The sequence below is a fragment of the Manacus vitellinus genome, unplaced genomic scaffold, assembly GCF_001715985.3.
Source record: "Manacus vitellinus isolate BGI_N305 unplaced genomic scaffold, ASM171598v3 scaffold_5_pilon, whole genome shotgun sequence".
NCBI classification, from domain to species: domain Eukaryota; kingdom Metazoa; phylum Chordata; class Aves; order Passeriformes; family Pipridae; genus Manacus; species Manacus vitellinus.
In genome coordinates this window covers 32106422-32125550 of record NW_021940682.1, presented here as the reverse complement: position 1 = coordinate 32125550, position 19129 = coordinate 32106422, and the positions used below count along the sequence as shown (strand labels likewise).

Genomic DNA, 19129 nt, shown 5'->3' with positions numbered 1-19129 from the left:
ATTTGATCAGTTATTTTATGCTGAATGCATAGAAAGTTATGATACAAACATCATGCAACTATCTAGTTTTGTTTACACTTTGTCAAAACACTTGAGGAGGTCTAAGTGCATGCATCTGTGCCTGAAGGCTGCAACCTGTTGTATGGAACAGAGTTTGAAAAGCTTTGCTGCAAATTTATATATTCACTGTTAATCTGCATTGCAGCTATTGTGACCTGTTGCTCCTCATAGCAGTAAATAGGGCAGTGGCAGTGGGCTAACAAGAACAACATCTGACCATTACTGTAGTGAGGCATTGTGGGGTGCCAGGGCAGGAAACCAGTAGTTAGCTATTACTGGTTATTAGCTATTACCACCTGTATCTCCCTTTCTAAATAAAACAGGAAAGAAATAATAAAAAAAATGAGTAGTTAAAATAACAATGGGATGTGTGTGTGAAGATTATTAAAAGTGGTCTGTAACTGAGTGATTAGACTGATTAATAACATTCAGAGCTTCTCCTCACTGAGCCCAGTCCTGTCTATTATCTTTACTGATAATTTGGATGAGGGGATTGAGTCCACCATTAGCAAATTTGCAGATGACACCAAGTTGGGGGGGAGTGTTGATCTGCTGGAGGGTGGGAGGGCTCTGCAGAGGGACCTGGACAGGCTGGATAGATGGGTCAAATCCAACCGTATAAGGTTCAACAAGGCCAAGTGCTGCATCCTACACTTTGGCCACAATAACCCCATGGAGCACTACAGGCTGGGGACAGAGTGGCTGGACAGTGACCAGGCAGAAAGGGACATGAGGGTTCTGATTGACAGCTGTCTGAACACGAGCCAGCAGTGTGCCCAGGTGGCCAAGAAGGTGAATGGCATCCTGGCCTGTATAGGAACAGTGTGTCCAGCAGGACCAGAGCAGTGATTGTCCCCCTGTATTCAGCACTGGTGAGGCCGCACCTTGAGTACTGTGTCCAGTTCGGGGCCCCTCACTACATGAAATGATGTTAATGTGCTGGAGTGAGTACAAAGAACAGCAACAAGGCTGATGAAGGGTCTTGAGCACAAGTCCTATGAGGAGCAGTTGAGGGAGCTGGGGTTGTTTAGTCTGGAGAAGAGGAGGCTCAGGGGAGACCTCATCACTCTACAATTACCTGAAAGGAGGTTGTAGCCAGGCGAGGGTCAATCTCTTCTCCCAGGCAACGCAGTGGGACAAGAGGGCGCTGCCTTAAGCTGCGCCAAGGGAGCTTTACGTTGGACATTAGGAAGAAGTTCTTCACAGAAAGGGTGATTGGGCGTTGGAATGGGCTGCCCAGGGAGGTGGTGGAGTCACCATCCCTGGAGGTGTTTAAGAAAAGACTGGATGTGGCACTTGATGCCATGGTCTAGTTGACAAGGTGATGTTAGGTCATAGGTTGGACTCGATGATTGATCTCAGAGGTCTTTTCCAACCTAAACGATTCTGTGCAAATAAAAATAAATTGTTATATGTGACATAGCATCTCTCTACAGCAGAAGTAACCAAGCAACCCTCCAATTTCATCTTGATTTGGAAAAAAAGTTCTGTCAAATAAACGCATATTTTTGTGTTATGATGAGAAATGACATTAAAGAATCCATGATTTTGATTATGTGTCTGACATTCTGCCTCCTTCTGACTGGATTAATCCAAGCCATGTTGTTACACTTTCTGTTAAGTTCTTGCTTCACCTCTGCAAGGGGTTGGTGGTAGATTTATAAAGGTTTGTACAGTCTCTAAGGTAGAAGTATCTCTTGTGAATGGCTTTTCTGATCAAGAAGAGGGGAAGAGTTAGATACTCTTCATTGTATTCTTTACACCTTATTTCTCAGCAGACTAAAACGCTTTGTGGATACTACTGCTGCATGCTAATAGAAATGCCTGTCTAGAAAATAAGTCATAATTTTCTTAAGGTGACATCGGATTTTTTTCCCTCTTTAGTCAGGAAAAGTTATCAACCCATTCTGTATTCTTTCTTCTTGATTCCTAATGTCATATCTCTTGTTGACTTAATAGCTTTCTTCCAGGATTTTGTCCCATTTTTCATTTGTGTAGTGAAAATTTTAGTTCTTATACAATATAAAGATGATGTAAATGGGTTAAGTTTTCTTCTGTCTGACTTCCTCGTATTTAAGAAATACAAGGCTTACCCCTCTCTGCATGGTGATAGAGGGAGAAGCAGCAAGTTGTGAGATTTGGTTGTGTGAACATTTTATCGTACTGTTTTATGAAAGTTTTGCCATATATAGAAAAACCTTTAAATGAAAATATCAAAAAAAGCAAGTATTTATTTTTTGTTTCATTAATTTAGGCATGCAGTTCTGCGTTAGTTGCGTATTTTACTATTTTATAGCAAATGTATAACAATTCAAATGGTACTCAATAGGTTCCCCTCCACCCCCAAATTTAAAAATATTTGTGTTGAATGTGAGTTTTTTCCTTTCCTTGACTTTGATTACATAATTTGATGTACATTGCTATATGGGAAATATTCAAAAGTGGAAGCACAGAACTTCACTGCATGGCTGCTTGCACACAGCTGCCTCCAGGCCTGGAATGCCTCCACCCTCCCTTGCAAAGCAGCCCTGGAGCTGCCAAAGCCAAGGCAGCCTTTCAGGATTGTCATGTGTGCTCTTTGTGTTGCCTGTGCCTGGTAACCTCCTACAGCCCAGGGCTTTTAGGGGCGGCACTAGGGCTGTGCTCAGCAGCCTGAGCCAGGGAGTCATCATTTAGGCCCCAGTTTAGGAGATGAAAATCACACTCGGTAAGTTGTTGGTTTTTGTTTTCCCCTAAGCTGCTACCATGGGAATTAAGGTGACAGATCAGATGTGTCTGTTTGGTAGTAACCTCAGGTTGAATTATTGGTAGGACTTTAACAGCTCAGTGTTGCCACTCCTTAATGCCAAATCTAACTTAACTACTATACTTGTAGTATCTCTGTTGACTTTTTGTTACTTATGATTGCAAAATTCATCACGAAGAATTGTAATTTCAGAGAGTAATTTGCATTTGGTTGTTTTGTTGATGTTACTCTGTTTTTACTTATCCTAAATGACTTTGTTGGTTGGGTTTTTTTTTCCCTTTAGAGATCAGATGGTCTTCTAAAGAAGTCATGGGTAGCTGTTGTAGCTGTCCAGATAAAGAAACTGTCCCAGATAACCACCGAAACAAGTTTAAGGTACGCAATTTACATGGTATGCTGTGAATTATTTTGTTGCTTTCTTGCAGAGTAGGTCTGGGATTGAAAAAAAATTAAATGAAGACAGAGTGCAGATTTCTGAATAGTTGAAACATTGCAGAGTTGCAGGTGTCTGTGGCTACAGGTTTCTTCTGCCCCTTTGAGGGATCCTCTTTTATGAGTAGTGACAGGAATTGCCCAGATAGGGTAGGCTTTTTAGGACAGTTTTGATCTTTAGGGAGGAGAAGAAGCCCTGTGCTTTGATCCATCTCCATTTCAGTTGGTAGGGGCCAAGTAAGTGTTGTTGTCTCTGGGAAGTTACAGAAGTTAGGAAAGTATCTGTAAGCATAAGGGAAGAACTATTAGAGAAGTGTGATTGTGAACCTGGATGCGGGGTCAGCAATAGAAAATTTTAGGATGGCTGATTTTACTTGAAGGTCACTACTGATTGTAGCATTTTGAGAACTTTTACCCTTTACTTGGAAGAAATTTATTTCTAAATGTGCTTTTGTCCCATATATCTCTGGAATTTATAAGCTTGTGAACACTTGTTCATGTGCTTAACATGCTAAACATGAAGCTGCTGAAGTCAGTGACTTTAAGTAAATATACCTTTGCATAGTCACACAAGTCAGATTTGCTTCTGTGCTCCAAACTCTGAGTTGACAAAGAAATGTAATGCTTCCATAGTGAAAAATGATTCATGTGTTGCCTTAGGGAAATGTTTAATATTGTCAGTAAAGAAAGCTGAAGGATAAAATATTTATCTGTTTTCTTGCTCTTTATGCATTTGACATCACTTTGTGTAATTAGTTCCTAATTTTCTCCTTGTAGAATTTCTCTATTGTTTGGATCGCTGATTTAGCAGCAGGAGGGAGAAGATGAAAGAATGTAATTTGCAAAACGAGGAAAATTGGCATAAGCCTCAGTGGCAGATGAAACTATTCCTAATTCTTTTCAATTGACTAGATTTCAAGTTGAAAATGTCTCTTTAAGGAGTAACATTAATTCCATAGGGAAAATTTTTGGTAGCTTTTTAATGAATAACAAAGAATCGCACTAAAAGCAGCATTGTGAGATAAAATACATGCAGAGGAAAATATATATATTGTCCAAATTCCATAAAGGATGCAGATGACCTCAAAATAGTTTAAACGCAGAACAGAATGAGAGTTGACGCTTTATGCCCATGTTTTCACACAAGGTAACTACAGAGTATTTGAGTTATTTGTTGACTTTAAAAAGGCAGCAAAATATCTAAAATTGTTGGGTGCTTCAGCACAGTGTAAGGCTATAATGTATGTGAAGGAAGCTTTATCCTGGAGCCGCTTACCCTTTTTTATTCCTTTTCCCAACTGTAAGTGGGATTATATGACAAAGCAAATACTTTTTTTTTTTAGAAATGGGGCTCTGAGAGATTCCATTATCTGAGGAATGCCTTATGCATGTGGAAATACTTGAATATGTACATAAAGCCAGTTTAAAAAAAAGTATTTGACTTATGAATCTCTTCTACTTTAAATTTCTCACCAGATTTTACAGTAATGTTAGGCAGTTTCATTCGTATTGCTTTTAAATAAGTATTATTTTAATTTTTTTAATTCTGGGTTGGGGAAGCAAAGGAACTAGTTTGGTGAGCTGTTCTTTTTTTTGTTTGGTTGGTTTTTTTTAAAAACTTTTACTTCAAGGATTGTAACTAGATTGTTAGAAGTGGTATTGTTTCTCAAAAGAGTACTTACCTAATACTTTTTAACTTCTTTTTTATAGGTTATTAATGTGGATGATGATGGTAATGAACTGGGTTCTGGCATAATGGAACTTACAGATACAGAATTGATTTTGTACACCCGTAAAAGGGACTCTGTAAAATGGCACTACCTCTGTCTCCGTCGCTATGGCTATGACTCAAATCTTTTTTCTTTTGAAAGTGGTCGAAGGTGTCAAACTGGACAAGGTATGTGGAAATTTTGTATATAAAGATGTTGGAAATTTATTTGATGTTGGAAGATATTTACTGGTCCTTTGGCAAGGGTTATAAAGGCTATAGTTTTATATGTGAGTGTGGTTTCTGGGAAAAAATTACCTCATGAGGAATGAGGATTTGAGTTGCACATAGTTTTTGGCATTGTAGGTCTGGAGGACTTGAAGCTTCTATGTGTGAATACTTTTGGTCAGCTTAAGAGGTGGTTTTGACAGGGAAATTCTCCTGCCTCAGAGGTTGCCTTGACTTTCAGGGGGAGGCAGTGGAATCTGGAACTGTGGAGGAATCTCTTCAGAATTCAAAGAATTATTTATTTTTAGATTTTAAAAGACTAGAGCGCTGATGTGAACTGGATGTCCCCACCTTATTATCTTCAGTAACATACTTGTGTTTCATCCTCTTCCTAAAGCAAATTACCACTTTCAATTATATCAATTACATAATTCTCAAATTTTTACATGTTTTGGTATGAAGTGTGTATAGTTCAGCTATGCTCAGTTATTTTCTGTGTGGCTTTCACTGGAAGATAGTTACCTTTCCAGTTCCCAGACCATGCCTACCTTGGCCAAGGTTGGCTGCCTCTGAGAAGATTCAGGCTTTTCTCTCTTCACTGCAGCAGTCCCTGGGGAGGATGTTTTGGTTGAGGTCTTGGCCTCATTTTGTATCTTTCTACTGTGAAGTAGCTGTGCGTAGCTGGAATTCTTATGTATTCATATGTTGTGAAATTAAGTCGCAATTTTTTTACAAATTTTTAGCATTTACTAGTGATTTTTATCAATAACAATATTTAGAAACTGCAACTTTTGGTTTTTAATTTCACTGTAAAAAAATCAGGAAGATCAAAGAACTTGATCATAAGTAAACCTGGTAAATCTTCATTGTCCAAGCAGACAAATTCTTTTTTATAAGTGTTTTAGAAGACATTCTCAGTTTGTCTCCTAATAAGAAATGGAGATGTTTTCAAATGTCACAGTACTAAAATAAATTTTCAGAATTCTAAACAGAAAGTAATAAACTTTGTTTTGAAGATAATCACTGTAATTGATTTTGCAGGCTTAATTTATTGCTTCTTTTAAACATTGAAAAGAGATACTAATAATATTTAATTGAAAATACTAATTTGAAGGTTCTTTTCCACAGTCTATTAGCAAGTGTGCAAAATTTTCCACCGAGTCTAATTGACTTCTCTGCTTTCCTCCCAATTGCTTTATTCTTTTTTTTTTTTTTAACAGAGAAGATTAAGCGGGCTGTGTAAGCAGCAACCCTTTCCTCCCTCTTTTGTTTCTTGACTTCCTTATGTGATATTAAAATACTGTGAATATTGAGAAAAAAGAAATCTGGCAGAAAATGTTCTTTGCTGTCCTTTTGCAATGGAGCATTGTTCCTGAGACCTACACTGGGTTTTGTGGGCACAGTTGCAAAACTTCATCTTCGCTTTGTGTATTAACTGAGTTTTTCATTTGAGAATTCACTGAATACTGCTGAGCAACTTCTTGCATTAGTCAGTATTCTTGTTTGTGTTTTCCCTTTAATCTCAAATTATATCTATTGAGTAGTTGTCAGAGTGCATTGATGGTGAAACACTGAGTTTGTGCTAGGTGTTAAAAAACTTGAAGACATGTTTCAGGAGCACAGCTAATAGATAATTCAGGATAGAAAACTTGGAGAACCTGGTGTGTCACCATGTTGTGTGACAGATCACATTGTATTTAATGTGAATGTATTTAAAGGCAACTGAATTTCTTGGAAACATACTGGGAGCTTTACAAGCTTGTGAACCTAGATTTTTTTAAATTCTATTTTTTATCTTTTAAGATTTAAGTATCAAGTGTGAATTTTCAGAAACACACAAAATATTAAACATGGACTATTGTACTTGAGCTGGATCCTGGGTCAGGGAAATATAGTAGTAGAAGCTCTGTAGCTGCAGTGTTACAAGCATGAAGCTTATTCAGTGCACCAGCTCAATATTAATCATTGAGTGTCATTCCTCCTAGCCCGCTTGGTATATTCCCAGCTGGGTTTTTGTGAACCTCTGCCATGTGGAGCATTTCTTGTAGTTCTGATCTGTCACAGTCCTGCGTCCCTAAATAAATACATGATGATAGTAATTGCCAGCATATTCACATAACTGCATTTCCAGTTGGAGTAGCTATATAGATAGGTAGTTTTTAGCAAAGACTGTTTTAAGATTGTAATACTCACTTTGAAAAATGAGCACCTGCACCCACGTTTAACAAGCATGTCAACTTTAACTTCATGCTTTCAATGGAAGAATAACCCAAAGCTGCGACTTTGCTGGTGAGGGTAAGTTGGGACGCTCCCTGCTGTTCAAAGGCAAAGTGGCACAATACACACACAACATAGTCGGTATTGCTGCTAACTTTGTGTTCTGTGTCTATTAGCCTAAAGCAATTAGTTTGTTACTGTCTGTTTCACACAGTTTGTCTTACTAGCTTTTAATTTTAATCCTCTTAAAGAAACTAAGCTTTTACTCAGTGTTTAAATCCTTTTTTGTTATGCAGGTATCTTCTTTTTATGGTAATTTAATAGAAATCCGATTTAGGAAATATGACCTTGTAGCACCACTGTAGTTTCATTTGAAGATTTTTAAAAATTGTATTTATTTAGTAGGTATCCTTTTTATGAGCTTAAAAGAAAGAACCTTGTGGTGTTTTCCCCCCCCATTTACCACTCAAAACTTAGTTTTGCTCTTAACTGAATCAGTTTTCTGTTCCCATGCACTTTTGGTGCATGGGAATCTTATTCTTCTATAAGATAACCACTTTAAAGGTTCTCACAGTAACTTTGTGTGTTTTGGTACAATAAAAATTTCATAACATTTTTGCTTCTTTAACAGGTATTCTTTATGTGGATTCCAGTTCTATTTCTTGAAAGTTATATATATTGTAAGGCATGTTTCTTAGTTAAAGGATTTTTAATTTTTTTGTGTGTGTGTACTTGTAGGAATCTTTGCCTTTAAATGTGCCCGGGCAGAAGAGCTATTTAACATGTTACAAGAGATAATGCAGAATAATAGCATAAATGTGGTAGAGGAACCAGTAGTAGAAAGGAATAATCATCAAACTGAATTGGAAGTTCCAAGAACTCCTCGAACACCTACCAGTAAGTATGGTTCTACTGTCAGATGACATACCTGAATGTAATGTGGTACTTAGCTGAAAATAGCATTTGATTTGCATTTAATCTTTAAATAATTAAAAAGAAAGCTAATTTAAAGCTGAGACTAACTACCAGTAATGTAGTCTGTGGAGGTACTTGCTGAGGATTCTCTTTTGAGAACCCTAAGTCTTGGAAGCAGAACTGCCATAGTAAAATTCTTCACCTCTATGAAATAAGTTTTGGGAACTTAGTTGTTACATGAGAACGCTTACAAATACACCTACTGAATTGCTTTATAATATATCAACATGTTTTACCTGTAGCATTTCTGAGAAATGTTAATGTTGGGCAGTGTTCCAACCTTTTTATTAGGGGAAAAAAATACTGGTAAAACCACGTGTACAGTGGCTTTGGAATCTTTTTCTTTTGCTCGAAGTGGGAGGATGGGCAGACTGGAGTGCTTTCAGAAATACCAGAAGATTTTAGGTAATCTCACCCAGATGGCTTGATATTTGAAACTAGGAATTCTAAGTTGTTGATGATTTTAGAGGAATGGAAGCTTAGGTAAATAAGTCTCTGTCAGGGAGACACGTTAATGATAGAAAGTTGGATAGGGAGCTAAGTGGGAGGGCTGCAGTGTGTAATACACCCAGGTTTCATAGTTGCTTCAGACATGTTTCCCAGTAAATACTGGGTTGCTGTTCTCTGCTGTCTGTTTCCTTCCTCCAAGCCAAATTGAGCCTTGTGAATATTTAATACTGTTTTACATATTTTAATTTCCCTTTTGAAAATTGAAAATGAATATATAAAGCATCTTACTAATATACAGTAAAATGTTCTATTTTAATATGGTTTTGCTTGTTTTCTAATTGAATCAGCTCCTGGGTTCAATGCACAAAGTTTACCTAATGGCTATCCCAGATACCCATCTTTTGGAGATGCTTCATCACATCCTTCCAGCAGACATCCTTCTGTGGGAAGTGCACGCCTCCCCTCTGTCGGTGAAGAATCAACACATCCTTTACTTGTAGCAGAAGAGCAAGTGAGTGGGTTTTTCCCCTCATACAACTTAGGTTCCACATTACTTCAGATTTTTATAATGATTTTTCTGTAGGCTTTCACTTGTGTTTTTCAGTATCAGGTGTAATGTATTTCTACTGTATTTTAACTACCTCAGAAAAGTGTTTATTATATAATTTTTATTATATTTTGCCTCTTTAAAATGATACTTTGTAGGATAACTTCGTATTTATATACAAATAAAATATAGAAGCATGTATAGTATAATGCATGTATTTGCATTATACTATTTTCAAAAATTTCAGTAATTATTTTTAACACAAGTAATTGTACATTATAATGTACATATTGTACATTATAATGAGAGATCCTGGTCAAAAAGCTTCTTTATGTGTAAGTCTTCTGTTTGGCAAATAGAAATCATGGAATATTTTAGGTTATAAGGGACCTCTAGTCCTCCAGATCAAATTTTTAAGTTAGAGACAGCTGCACAGAGCCTTGTCCTGGTCATGTTTTTAATACTGCAAACAAGGGAATTCCACAGAACCTGAGCCATGTGTTCCAGTGTTTCACCACCTTTGTCGTGAAAACATTTCTCTCTAATATGTAATCAGATTTTTTCTTATTACAGCTGTTGTCCACTGCCCCTTAGCCTTTTGCTGAATATCTCCAAAAAGGGTCTACTGTAAAATACTACTTTTGCTGTTTGAGTATCCAGACATAGAATTAAAATTTAGAGAAAGAATCCAGTGTTTCCCATTCAGCCTTGTGTTGATCCACTTTGGGAAATTGGAGGGATAACCTAGTAGTGTATTTTTGCCTTTCCTAGCAGCATATGGTGACAACTCCTGCTTCTATTTAATTCTTCTACTTAATTCCACTCTTCATATGGAATTATATATTTTTCTATTTCAGTTTCTGTTATTATGAAGCTGTTGGCTCTTGAAGAAAGAATTGACTGTTCTTTCAGTAGACCCAACCCCTCTTTTTCTTCCTGCAGTAGTACACAAGGCAAGAGCCTGAGGGTTTTTTTAGGTCTCTCTATGGTTTTGTTTTGTTTTGATTTGCAAGTTTCCTTTGCAATGTAGAAATTACAAAGACAAATTTAGGAAAATAACTGTTGGTTGCTGTCATGGTAAGGGACAAAAAAGTAAAGCTCTCACTAATCTGTCCGTGTGAAGTAATAAGCTAATGGATGTAATGGAGTAAGGAGCGTCCCAAGTTTGCCCTGATCAGAGCAGAGCTGTAATAGAACCTGAAAAGTGAGAATTAGAGCACAACTGAGATAAAACATCAAATAAAACTAATTATTAATTTAAAATATAAATTCGGTTCTTTTGTTATGGTAACATTAACAAAACCAACAACAAAATTTCAGGGAAAAAACCCAAAACTGACCACAGTTCAACAAAATGTGAGAGGTGACCTTTACTCTTAAACACCTATCATAACAAGATTTTATTTTCTGGTATTTTTATTAGAAAAGTGGGGAGCTAAGAAGGAAAGAAATTTGGAGAGGGAAAAAGAGGCACAAAGAGCATTTGAATTTCCTCATTTTTTCTTCCTCTTTTAGGTGCACACTTATGTCAACACTACTGGAGTACAAGAAGAAAGAAAAAATCGATTGAGTGTGCATGTGCCACTGGAATCAAAGCTTTCAAACACTGAAATAACTAAAGTGAAAGAAGATCAGATGTGTACTGATGACAGAGATGCTCAGGTTCTCCTGGAGCCTGAAGGAGTCAAATTTGTTTTAGGACCAACACCTGTTCAAAGGCAGTTAATGGAAAGAGAGAAACTGGAGCAACTTGGGAGAGATCAAGTTAGTGGCAGCAGCACAAACAACACTGAATGGGACACTGGGTACGACAGCGATGAACGTAGAGAAACACCATCTGGTAATAAACTGGTGTATGAAAATATAAATAGGTTATCAATCCCTAGTGCCTCAGGGGTCAGGAGAGGTCGCTTGACATCAACCAGTACCTCAGACACCCAGAACATTAACAACTCTGCTCAGAGGAGAACTGCGCTGTTGAACTATGAGAACTTGCCATCCTTGCCTCCTGTTTGGGAAGCTCGCAAGCTGAGTAGAGATGAAGATGACAGTTTAGGACCAAAGACCCCATCTCTGAATGGCTACCACAATAACCTAGATCTAATGCATAATTATGTCAATACAGAGAATGTAACAGTACCAGCAAGTGCTCATAAAATAGAATTTGCACGACGTCGGGACTGTACCCCAACAGTCTTTAACTTTGACATTAGGCGTCCAAGTTTAGAACACAGGCAGCTCAACTATATACAGGTTGACTTGGAAGGTGGTAGTGACTCTGACAACCCTCAGACTCCAAAAACCCCCACCACTCCACTTCCGCAAACTCCAACCAGGCGCACAGACCTGTATGCTGTGATAGACATTGAAAGAACTGCTGCTATGTCAAGCTTGCAAAAAGCACTGCCCCGAGATGATGGTACTTCTAGGAAAACTAGACATAACAGTACTGACCTGCCTATGTGAGCCTGGGAAGCATTGAATCATTTGCACCTTTTGTGAAGTTTATAACATTGAAGATGCGAGTACTTTGCATTTCTTAACACTAATGCCTTTTATAGACTAATAGAACTTTTTCTGCATACTTCATGTACTTGTCTAACTAAAGGGAATTAATGTAGAGCAAGTATTCATCTAGGTAACACTATTTCATTCTACAGTAGAAGTAATTACTGCATAGCAGCATCACCACCTTTCACAGTGCCTCTTTAATTGATTAGAGTCTGAGTGACATGCTGGTTTTGAATTTATAAATATTCTGGTCTGGTGCCTATACTCATTAATGGCATTTATAACACTTTTTAAAGCCTCTTGATATGTGCATTATTAGCAGGTAAACCTAATCTTTCAATATACATATCTTACATTCATTTCTCATTGAAGTGGTTCCTCCAGAATGAAATGTATGTAATACACTAATTCACTCAGTTTGACACACACAAGATACATTGGTTCATCTCAAGGAATACAAACACCACACCTTTTTTGCCTGTGGGCAAGAAGGCCTCTAATTCCTGACAGTTTTCTCCACTTGTGTGATTTTTGAGAGGTCACATTGATGTTCGTTGATGAGAGCTATAAACACATCTAAATCCAGCCTTAAGCTCCTTTCGCTACAATAGAAATCCGAGTTGCATATCAAATTCCCTGTGAAATCTGGCAAAATTTTAATCCCATTAGAGTTTTGGGGTTTTTTGTGAAGGAATTCACAGGTGGGCTGTATGAATTAAGGCTCTCTTGTCATTTCTTAGTTCACTGTCCTTTTCTTTCTTTGCATTTGTATGTTTCTTTTTTATTTGTTCCATAATGTCTTGTTTTAAAAGTAAAAATTTTGTACATATCTTTAATTATTGTTCAGGGTCATATATGTGTTTGTCTTATTCTCTGCATTTGACAAAGAAAGACTCTTGAAGGTCAAATAGTTGTCTTTGTCCAGTGTTCTACGTTTTTTTATGCCTGACAGAAATATCCCAGCTCTCCAGCAGCATGCATTATTGCACAACTGGAAAGGTTTATTATGCAGTTATTGTCTTCCTCTAAAGCATCAAACACAGGTTACACGGGAGGCAGGGTACTGGACTTGATAGTTCTTTATAGAAAGTTGTACATTCTAGCAGTGTGCATCCATAGGTGATAGTATACTTTAATTTAGAAAGATATGTAGTAAATTATCTGAAGGTAGTATTATCTACAAGCGTAATTCTTTTCCTTTTGCAGTTGGTGAATTTGGTCACAATGATGGCTGCTCAGTGTTACAGGTACATCCAGGTAGAATGTTCTTTGTTGAATACGCCAGATGCACCCTTAGAAGTTTTTATTTTGTTTTGTTTATTAATACTCTGAATAATCTTAGAATTCTGGCAGTATTGCAGGCACACCTTGGTACTAGCAGTAGAAGAGATTGCTCTTGAGCCTGTGATTGCAAAGGAACTGACATCTGTGTGAACTGGTATGATGTAAAATAACCCCTGAACTGTGAGGAAAAACATGCACAAAAAGCCATTTGGAGATCTGGAAAAGCATTAAGGGTCTTCATGCAATATTTGAGTTGAAGTTTTATAAAAAAAAAAACTACAGTTATTTTCAGTCTTTTAAATTGGTGTGTATTTCTGTTCCTCTTTTTTCTTTGGTCTTCTCTCATTTAGTAGTGGCATCAGTAGTAGCACCTGAAATACATGTGTCTTGCCACACCATTAGCTGGTATCAGGCAACTTTTTCACTTTGACTTTAATTATTTTTTACAGACTGTATGGTACTGAAATACCAGATGCATAAAGACTATAATTTGCAGAAGTAAAAGATGGGAGTCACTGAGACTATTATGAGGACCTTAAACGAGAATTAAAAAAACCCCAAAACAATCCTCATTAATGATTTCATGATCAGCCTTTGCATATTCTTGTGATAGGCTTGTTGACTTGTGGTGAGACCTTGGTACTCAAAAAGGTAATGACTACCTAAAGCTAGACATTTTACAGGTCTGCAGTCTCTTGAAAGGAGCCAGGTGGGGGTCAGCCTCTTCTCTGAGGCAACTAGTGATGAGACAAGAGGACATAGTCTTGAGCTGCACCAGAGGAGGTTTACGTTGGACATTAGCAAGAAATTCATCACAGAACATATGATTAGACATTGGAATGGGCTGCCCAGAGAGGTGGTGGAGTTACTGTCCCTGGAGGTGTTTAAGGAAAGACTGAATGTGGCACTGAGTGCCATGGTCTAGTTGACGAGGTGGTGTTCAGTCATAGGTTGGACTCGATGATCTCAGAGGTCTTTTCCAACTTAATTGATTCTGTGATTCTGTAAGTGTTCCCACACATCTTTGCCATTGCCTCACCTTATGCTATGGACCAGTCTTGGTCTGTACTGAAGAGAAATTACCATGCATTGCAAAATACTTACTGGATTAATAATACTGGTGTGATTCTTGTTCTTAGTGTATAGCTCACTTAAGTTTGTGAGCTGAACTAATGCTTCAGCTTGTGTTTTGAGACAAATGTGTTTGATCTAACTAGCTGCTTAGAAATATTTGGTCCTCATCTGTATAGTTTGGACAAATTAATTGGACCCTAAAAACACACATGTGAGGCAGGAAAGTAATATTCTTAAGTGCCAAATATGGAAACAGGTTTCGGGTAGATCGTAAGTAACCTGCTGAAATTTCAACAACCAGACATATCTCTCCTTAGTTCCACTGCACTGTCCTATGCATTTAGTCTGAATAGTTTCAGATAAAAGGAATGGTCTGAGAATTTTTTTATCTTGTTGCAAGTTTTGCAATGTTTTCCTAGCTCTGGTCCCCAGAATTGAGAACATACTGAAATTTCAACTTTTTGTAGCCTTAATTATACTAACGAGTCTGATGACATATTTTCCAGGACTACTTTTTTAACATCTTACTTTTTACAGGTGGGATAATGCTTTCTCATTTTGTGCATGCTGCAAACATATTGAGTATTCCCTGTTACCCACACTACTCATCTTTAGCATTCCTTATTTTCTGCCCCTTGAAGTAGATGCAGTTGCAATGCACTTTACTCTTTTAGACTTGGTAAATATTTTTTTCAATTTTTCTTTTAAAGGCTGTGATGTTAGATTTAGTTTCTGTAATCTAGGATTCAGTTTTCAGCTGAAATCTCTCCACGGTATTTAGATCATATTTATTTTGGGCCCACAGATGTATAGACCAAGAAACTACAAATATGTAACTATTTTCTTTAGTAAATGAGACATATTAAGTTTACATAAACAAGGTCCTGTAAAAATGGTAACATCTCCATCAGTTCTATTTTTCATCCATGACATGTGGTTGGCTGCTGCCCTTCAAACATATTTGACAAGGGAAAGTCTTTAACTGTAGGTATTCCTTTAATGCAATGATTTGGGAAAGATATACATTAGTGTATCTTTTAAACAAGGAAACTGAGTTGGTAAAAAAGATGAAACTGTGACCAAAAGTACATAATAAAGATTGTAGTAGAAATACAGGTAGTGAGAATTTAATCTATTGTTATATCAGGAAAATAATCTTCTGTTTCCCCCAATAAATACATTTTGCATATGACAGGGGTTGAATGTGATGGTGTGCATTGAAGCACTATTCCTGTTCCTATTAAAGTCTGCAGAGCTTTTATAGGAAACTTAACTATTCGAGGAGACATTTCATATAATAAATTGCTTAAACCCCTTGGGGTGTGGGTGTGTGTGTGGGTGGGTGTGTGTGTCCTGTCCCTGAATGTTTGGATATTTGTGTGTGTGTTTACACCTCTGACTGGAGCTTGGGTGTAAAAAATGTCACAGAAATGTGTAAGCTGTACAAAGTCCAAAACAGTGTCAAAACAGAGCTGCTTTGGTATGTGACAGACCAGCAGTTGAATTTGCTTGTTTTTTAACAGTGTGTATTGGCTCAAAATCTGGCTGTCCTTGTTTTTGTTTTATATTTAATGACTTCTCAATGAGACAGAGTTAGGAGAGAGCAGATTGTTATTCACTGTCGGTGAAGTAAAAATGGAAGTTCTGATTAATGTCAGTTACTGCTTTGAGCATGTAATGATGTATCTGATTTGGACCTCTATTTCTAAGCAGTATTCTCTTCATGTAAGGTGGGATCAATGGTGAAGTTCCAATTCTGCACTGTACTAATTTATTTAATGGCTGCAAATAAGATGAAACTGATAGAGTAGGAACTAGTAGTGGACTTAAATCTGAAATTCTTCTATTTCCCCTAAAGGAGTTTGGTCCTTCAGTGTGATAGATAGAATTAGGTGGTTTTGGAATTTAATGATACCATCTTTCCCATCTCTTCCTTGAGGTAGCAATTCAGGCATTTATATTGACAGTATTTACTTAATATAAACCTAAGTTCATTTATTATATGTTTATTTTAAATTCATATACACTCCAAGAAAAAAAGCAAGTCCAGAAGAAATTCCACCACAAAAAACTGCGTTAAGATGGAGTCAAGTTTGTTGATGTCCTTCTTACAGAGCATATACGAAAAAGACAGGAAGTCATGAATTGAGGTTCTTTCACAATCTTTAGGAATTACTTCCTCTTTTGGAAAAGATAAGTGCATCAGAAGAAAAAAAAACTAAAAAGAGCAACCTAGCATCTACAACTCCGACCATGTATACATTATTTCTTGTGGTACTGTGCTATAAGATATGTTACTAAGTCTGTCAGGTGTCTTAGGAGGATATTGCCCTAACACAGTGTTTACTCCAGATTAACGCAGTATTTTGTTTGGAAATATGTAGGTGTACAGATAGAATATGAGAGATAAAGTTGATGAAACAAGTGTTGGACATTTCTATATTTTTATATGTTATGAAGGGCATTTTTGAAATTTTTCTTGCAGTTTTAGTAATTATTTAGCGTGGTAATATACATATATTGTGACAACGTTTTCTGCTATATCCATTACTTTGGTGTAATTCTGTTTTATGTAGCAAATATGTGTATATACAAAGGAGATTATGTAAAAATTATGATTAAAAAAACAGGCTGAAGCCCTTCAGAATAAGGACCGTCTTCCTCTGTGTCTGCAAAGTACTAAATGCCTTGGGGTCCCAGCCAGAGCTCACGTCTGAGACCCGTGGTGACTGAATTGCCAAGCGATGAGTGGGGGGGAAGCAGCTCCTCTGCTTCCCATGAGAAGCCGTAGTGCAACAGGTGCCATGAAGCTTACCTTGCCAATCCCTGGTGCTGGGGCTGTGCTGTTCATGGTCATTCCCAACACCACCTGCCAAGCAACCCAGAGAGCCCAGAGTCCATGTATCCTCTGCTCTGGTCCTTCCCTTTGACAATAGGAAAGGAAGTCTTAGAAGAAGGTTTGGTGTCATCAGGGAATCTTCCTTGTTAGCAGGGCTTCCAGAGCTCGTTGGGTCTGCATGCAGTGTCCTTTGAAGCTGAACAGATGATTCCTGTTGACTTCAAGGGCCACTGGATATGTTCTACAAGATCAAGTTCTGCTGACAGCTCTGTTACACCTGAAGACCTGGTGTCAGGTTCTTCAGGAATGGTCTAAAAATACTGTAAAAATATAAATATATTTAATTACATGTACTGAAAAACAAATCCTATTTGTTGTGGTCAGAGTTCAGATAATTACAGGAATTTTGATTTCTTAGTCATACTTGCATGTATGTTGCTTTGACTATTCTGTATGAAAGAGGAAGTGATTCTAAATTGAGTGAAAGATTGGGATTACACCTTTTTTTTAATGGCCATGTTATTTAGGAATGGATGTCAGCGAATTTAAATCCATAATAATGCAGTTTTTTGCATTAGAACATGTGTGTATATCATACACCCACATTTTATATATAATATATATTTGGTACTAACTTTGTATTTTCCCTGGAATTTTGCCAAATCGCAAACACAGATGTTCTCACTTGCAAGACTTTGGTACTTAACTGAATGTATAAGAAATGCTCTGGTATGAAAGGAAAGAGTGTTATATGGTGTCCCACAGTATGGGGACTCAACCAGCAGGCATGTTGCCTTTTTCACATCTCGCTTCATTGCAGCATCACTTTTGGTCTCCTCAGAAGCAGTTCTGTGTCTCAGCCCAACTGCAGACAGCTGAATACTGCCCTAGCATGAAAGCTGACTGGTAGGTAGTAAGAATACAGTAGTCACCAGTGTGCCACAAATGCATTTATTAAATGCAGAAATAGACATTTCTACAAAGGCCAAAATCTTATATTGTATGTTCCTTTCTTGTCATTACATTGTATCATATTGTAAGATTATTGTATGTCCTAATTTGCATTATAAAATGTTTTTTCCTACTTAAAGACATAAATATAGCAACTTTGTATAAAGGTAGCTTTCTAGATTTTTATTTCTTTTATATGAAAAAGTCTAAACAGTGGGAGTACCATTGCCAAATTGTTTATAAAATTTCAAGTAATTTTCCCTGTTAAATGAATTTGTTTTTACAAACATTCCGTATTTCTTATACTATGCAGAAAGAGTGTATTTTTATGTCATTCCACATTAATCTTAAAAAATTAATTTCACTTGTTTTAAGCTGCCATTACTGAGAAAGCTTACCAAATGTGCATTTTTAAAAAATGTGTTATGTATTATGAAACATTTTCCCCCCTTTACCAGTGCCAACTTCATTTGAAAAAAAAATAAATTGTAGCATGGCAATAAACTATTGATTTTACATTAAAAATTGTCTGTGGATTACTTCAGTAGTTCGCAGGGTTAGTGTCAATGTATTGTCTTTTTTTTTTTAATAACCTTTTTTGCTTTTCTTTAAATCATTGTTTCAGGTACCTGTCTCTGCCTTCATCTTGCCTCCATATTGCACTCATTACTCAGTAGTAAAAAAAACAAACAACCCAAACTGATCATGATGACCTGAAGTCTTTAAATTTGTCTCCAAACTTCTGTTTCATGTTTTGCTAGTTTTCTGTCACATCTTTGTCATGTACCACCCCAGCAGCTCCATGTCTCTTGTACTGAGGAGCACAGAGCCGGACACAGCACTCCAGATGTGGCCTCACTAGGGCTGAGTAAAGAGGCAGGATCACTTCCCTTGACCTACTGGCATTTATGAAAATATTAAAATTATGCACTTTTTTCCTTCACTTACAGTGACTTTAAAAATTGCCCTTGGCACAACAGAGATGAGGACTTTGTGCAGCTGCAAGAGGCAGGAACCCAGAATCAGTCCTGCTGTTGTGCTCTTCCTATTCTGGTGTCGCTACTTTTACACATTATAAATCATAGCTTAGCAATAATCAAAACCTCC

At 37.2% G+C, this 19129-nt stretch overlaps 1 protein-coding gene across 2 annotated transcripts in view; it reads left to right on the top strand.

Moving 5' to 3' along the window:
• The window catches only part of FRS2 (fibroblast growth factor receptor substrate 2), a 52986-nt gene extending 34439 nt beyond the window's left edge, over nt 1–18547 (top strand). For both annotated transcript variants that reach the window (XM_018080662.2, XM_029963564.1), the window contains exons 3-7: nt 3090–3181; nt 4949–5135; nt 8130–8288; nt 9164–9327; nt 10879–18547. In XM_018080662.2, the coding sequence (XP_017936151.1) occupies nt 3116–3181; nt 4949–5135; nt 8130–8288; nt 9164–9327; nt 10879–11829 (1527 nt within the window). In that variant the 5' untranslated portion in view covers nt 3090–3115 and the 3' untranslated portion in view covers nt 11830–18547. The remainder of the gene's footprint in view (nt 1–3089; nt 3182–4948; nt 5136–8129; nt 8289–9163; nt 9328–10878) is intronic.
• The last annotated feature ends 582 nt before the right edge of the window (nt 18548–19129 follow it).